This window comes from Ylistrum balloti, unplaced genomic scaffold (genome assembly GCF_031769215.1).
Source record: "Ylistrum balloti isolate Yb309-2 unplaced genomic scaffold, AGI_CSIRO_Ybal_v1 Utg370450, whole genome shotgun sequence".
NCBI classification, from domain to species: domain Eukaryota; kingdom Metazoa; phylum Mollusca; class Bivalvia; order Pectinida; family Pectinidae; genus Ylistrum; species Ylistrum balloti.
Window position 1 is genome coordinate 4004301 of NW_026782299.1, and position 6000 is coordinate 4010300.

At 36.5% G+C, this 6000-nt stretch overlaps 1 protein-coding gene across 1 annotated transcript in view; it reads right to left on the reverse strand.

Moving 5' to 3' along the window:
- Window positions 1-2425, reverse strand: part of LOC132554994 (uncharacterized) — a 42574-nt gene extending 40149 nt beyond the window's left edge. The window contains exon 1 of the mRNA XM_060219321.1: window positions 2035-2425. Coding sequence (XP_060075304.1) covers window positions 2035-2425 — 391 coding nt within the window. The remainder of the gene's footprint in view (window positions 1-2034) is intronic.
- Window positions 2426-6000: the final 3575 nt, after the last annotated feature.

Genomic DNA, 6000 nt, shown 5'->3' on the forward strand with positions numbered 1-6000 from the left:
ATTGATTCACAACTATCAATGATGATTAAGACCCAATTTGGTTGAAATCCATTCAAGCATTAAGAAAGAGTGCATTTTGAAGCAAAATATTGACTAACTTTCCCATTTTTGAGTGGAATATTGACTAGCTTTCCTATTTGGGGCCCACTCCCATCCCTGCCCCAGCCCCAGCCCCAGCCCCCGCCCCCGCCCACCCCAGGTTCCTAGGGGTCGCATCAGCCTCCTAAATTTAAGAAATAATTCTCCACTCTCAATGATGTTTCCGACCAAATTAAAACATTGAAAAAAATAGTGTTTTGAAACAAAATATTGTCTTATTTTCCCTTTTGGCCCCCCCACCCCAAAGTCCCTAAAGGTTGAACAAAATTTCTGAATTTAGGAAATAATTGCCTACCCTAACTGATGAATCAGGCTAAAGCTTGTTGAAATCCACCCAGGCAGACAGGAGGAATAAGGTTTTAAATATAATTTCAGCACCTTCCCCTTTGGGGCTCTGCCTTTCAACCTCTAGGGGTTGAATCAAAATTCTGAATTTGAGAAATGATTACCATCACCCAATGATGCATCAGACCTAATTTGGTTGAAATCCATCCAGGTATGAAAAAGGAGTATGGTTTTAAAGAAAAAGTTTATGCACAACACACGTTAGACAATGACTGACGAAACAGGATGGCTATAGGTCATCTGACCCTTGGAGCTAAAATTCTGCAAGTACCAACTACAGGCCATCCTGTCTTATACCCAAGGATCCTCAGAACAAAAGTTTATACCAATCCATCAAGGTCTTCACTAATACAAGCAATAATAAACTAAATAGAAGATGATGGCCATTCTGTTTTCCTGACTGTCCAAAAAGACAATGCATGACTAGGGACCAAAGGGAACTTACATGTGCAATTATTCAGTTTACCAGGCCACTACACTATAAACAGTCAGTTTACCTGGCCACCACACTATAAACAGTCAGTTTACCTGGCCACTACACTATATAAATAGTCAGTTTACCTGGCCACCACACTATAAACAGTCAGTTTACCTGGCCACCACACTATAAACAGTCAGTTTACCTGGCCACTACACCTGGCCACTACACTATAAACAGTCAGTTTACCTGGCCACCACACTATAAACAGTCAGTTTACCTGGCCACCACACTATAAACAGTCAGTTTACCTGGCCACTACACCTGGCCACTACACTATAAACAGTCAGTTTACCTGGCCACCACACTATAAACAGTCAGTTTACCTGGTTTACCAGGTTTACCAGGCCACTACACTATAAACAGCCAGTTTACCAGGCCACTACACTATAAACAGCCAGTTTACCAGGCCACCACACTAAAAACAGACAGTTTACCTGGCCACCACACTATAAACAGTCAGTTTACCTGGCCACTACACCTGGCCACTACACTATAAACAGTTTACTATATACAATAAACAGCCAGTACCAGGCCACAGCCACTACACTATAAACAGTCAGTTTACCTGGCCACTACACTATAAACAGCCAGTTTACCAGGCCACTACACTATAAACAGTCAGTTTACCTGGCCACTACACCTGGCCACTACACTATAAACAGTCAGTTTACCTGGCCACCACACTATAAACAGTCAGTTTACCTGGCCACTACACTATATAAATAGTCAGTTTACCAGGCCACTACACTATAAACAGCCAGTTTACCAGGACACTACACTATAAACAGCCAGTTTACCAGGCCACTACACTATAAACAGCCAGTTTACCAGGCCACCACACTAAAAACAGCCAGTTTACCAGGCCACTACACTATAAACAGCCAGTTTACCTGGCCACTACACTATAAACAGCCAGTTTACCTGGCCACTACACTATAAACAGCCAGTTTACCAGGCCACAACACTATAAACAGTCAGTTTACCAGGCCACTACACTATAAACAGTCAGTTTACCAGGCCACTACACTAAAAACAGCCAGTTTACCTGTCTGCTATATGTTATGCACAATAATTTTAACTAGTCAGTATGCTATGTACAATCAGTTTACCTGGATTGGCCATATAATTGCTGGCTATTTTCCCTGGTTCCAGCACCGGGGCAGTTGGTCGTGATGATGACACTTGATCAATCTGTACATCACTGTCGTTGCCATCATCATCAGAGGATTCATCATCAGTTAGGATGTAATCCTTGACTAATGTTAAATATGTCTTGCCTTCACGCTCAGTCTCACACACCATATCTTCAAACTTCTCCAATAACAGGTTCATCTTGGAAACACCATAATAGTGGGCTGCAACCTGCTGGCCAGTGGCACTGGCCACCACATTCCAAACATTATTTTTGATAACCCCATGGGGGGCCTCTTTCTGTAGGACTTGATAAAGTTTCTTCTTAATGGAGAGGCGGCGCTCAACGAATTTATTCTTGTTCAGCATTGTGGCGTTTTCAGGACTAGGTCACACTGCAGTGAAATGAAGTCTTCGTTAGACAGGTAGTATGATTAATATTCAAAAGTGGTGGCATATGTTTGGATAATTCTAGACCGACAGATCACAGAACAATGAGAAACAGATGATAATTTTTTTCAATTCAAATTTTCATCTTGCAAATTACACACAATTAAATTTTTGAGTTAATAATCAGATTATTTTCAGACTTCCCTTAGACGAACTTCATTCTTCAAGCAACATTCTGAAATGCGTACCATATTCTGTTGGACCTATATCATAATGCATTCTTTTATGATAATCTACATGAATCTACATGGCCTAACTCCCAGGCATGTAAAGAGCATTATAACTTGTCAAATTTCTACTTAAATAGTAACAATGACTTTAAAACACCAACTATATTGTTTGTAAATAAGGAAATTTTTATCTTTATGTGAAATTTTATCAAAATCCACACAGATATAAAATCACTTGATGTCACTAAATTGGATGATTTCTGGGAAATAGTAGTGGCCTTTGTATTAGATCTAGTAAACATAACGATATGAGCAGGGGATCACATTGATAAACTCCAACTCAAACATCTTTTTATCTTTAACTAAATTGTTGAGGGCTTCATGAGATTTCTCATGTACATATACTCTTTTATTATATAAGTGGTCAAGTGTGACCTTTGATCTTTAACCTCGTTAGATGATCACTAAAATCTAATCAAGTGTACTACATATAACTTAATGGTGTGATATACTGATGTGAATATAAATCTGACCAGGGTTTCATGAGATACATTGTACACAAACTTTGCACATACAGATGCTAGGAAATAGAACTCACAGACCTATGGACAGACAGACAGACTGACATACAGAGGAACGTAAAAACAAACTTCAAAATATTTGATTCAAGTGGTAAGCACACTTAATGATATACATATGTCTCATTCATAAATTCAAAGTGCATCAACAAATGTACCCTGCCATACATGGCTTACTAGACACTAAGTTACATAGTAAAATAATACATATAAAATGCTTACACTTTTAATAAGTACTTGATTCATGAAATTCTCAAAATAGTTGGAATTATCTGATGATGAACTTATATAAAATATCAGGGAAAGACCTCCAAACAAGACTAAGTTGGTTTACTGAAGTTTTCTGAATATTCGGTCCAGCATTATATGATGATTTCATCCTACCTTTACAAAGTTGTGTATAATAAAAGTCACTCAAGCAAAGCCTTCATTTTGAACAGTACATGAAAGGAAATGGCATGATGGGATGGGACAAACATTGGAACACCAGATAACCTTTCCTTAAAATGGTGATGGCATAAAAATTGAAAGTCTTCAAATTACCAACATAAAATGGATGGGTATAAGGATACATACATATAATTGCCAAGATAATCCTTATTTGAGAATTAAGGGCTTTCTTGGGCTTGTGGGGAGCTGATAATAGGCCCTATTTTCAATTGATATTATTTCATATTTAATCAAATTTCAATAAACTTCCTGTTTGCATCTGAACCTTCCAAATTCATCAATTTTCTTCTCAAAATGAAGCAAACATGGCACATCCCAAACCAATGAAAAAGCATAAAAAACCTTACCTTCAAAACCTTAAATATACTGAAGAGTATTGCTTTTTCTTTAAAATCTTAATATCTTACCACAAATCAGTAGGCGTCCTTCCTGTCAGGTGATCATGGTGTCTAAACAGAAATGTCTCTCTCTGAAAAAGATCAATTTCCAATGCTGATTGACAAAATTATTGACAGTTCACTCTTTAACTGTAGTATTTGTTCTCAGTCAGCCTTCCTATAGATGTTGTAATGTGATAGTGTGACGTGTTGGAATAACACTATCTGGTGAGGCTGGTACACCATATATAGAGTACAACCAACAGAAACTAATACAATCCTAGAGGCTATACCAGAAAATACAATGACAACATTTACTATTTATAGACATTCTGAAAAGTCATTGCAGTTTTTCTATATTGAACACATTATCTCATACTTCTTAGAAATACAATTATGGCTATGGCATTGACAATGTGAAAGTAAAAGTAGGACTTTAGAATTTATCTCTTACTTCTTGAAAATATGATTTTGATTATGGTGTTGACAATGTGAAAGTAAAAGTAGGACTTTAGAATTTATCTCTTATTTCTTGAAAATATGATTTTGATTATGGTGTTGACAATGTGAAAGTGAGAGTAGGACTTAGGAATTTATCTCTTATTTCTTGAAAATATGATTTTGATTATGGTGTTGACAATGTGAAAGTAAAAGTAGGACTTTAGAATTTATCTCTTACTTCTTGAAAATATGATTTTGATTATGAAGAATTTAATAGGTCAATATCTGAGAACATTTCAAATGTATATATGATATGTAACAGTTGTTTATCATTTCAATGTGCAATTGGATACTGTCTTATCTGAGGCAATGTACACATTCCTTTGATTAATATGTTGTACTGGTATGTGTTTTATCTGTACGTGATCTCTGCATGACTGTTAAATGATACACAATGCCTGCATTGTATATTGGCCTAATACATATACCAATCTTCAATCTAAAAACATAAGTTACACTTAAGAACATCAACACTGAACAATAGCTACCATGGCAGTCCTGATGTTCCTGATAACCACCAGTACTTATTCATTATGAATCTTAAATGTTTATACTTATTTTAGTTTCATTTTTTCAATCACAAGATATCCATCTTTTTGACATCCACAATTCCAAGGTCATTTTTATATAATTTTGGAAAATTACCACTACTACTATCCATTACAAAATCTAGATAGAAATAGATAAAAATACAAAGACTTGTTGTTATATTACTACCAGCCTATTGAAAAGTAAACCCTCATGATCGTCGGTCATTTCTAAAATGTGCATGTAACTATGACTGTCTTACAAAACTGAAGAGACATGATATTTAATCGATGACTGAATACACTGCCTGAAAGCTGACCTATACAGAGACCACTGAAATTTAATGTTCCTATATAAGTTGAAATTCTTTCTATAGATCTTGACAAACATAAACAAGAGGCCTATAGACCTTAAAGGTCATCTGACCAAAGTGAAATACACTGAAAATGTAGCTCTTCACAAAATATCAAACAAAACAAAAGGATCAACAGGCCTGAATCACTTGCCTGTTCTGAAGCTATTCATCCAGTATGCTATAACTCAAACACCAAGAACCAGGACAGCACCCTTAGCTTTTGATTTTAGAAAAAATGTTTGAAGATTTTAACACCTTGGTCCCCTGTAACCTTGAAAGTGTATGAAGGTTGTTCATTTGAACAACTTGGTAGCCCTTCAACCCCACATGCTTCATGCCTAATATCAGCACTTGGAGCCTTCCGGTTATTGAGAAGATTTATAAAATGTAAAAGGCTTGTACACTGCAGATGGCACATATGAAACATGATGGCTATAGGTCAACCTGACCAATATCAACTGTACTTTAACTGCAAAGAGCCATAACTCTTATAAGTTACATCAAATTGGTCCCATTGTTAACTCGTATCTGAGAT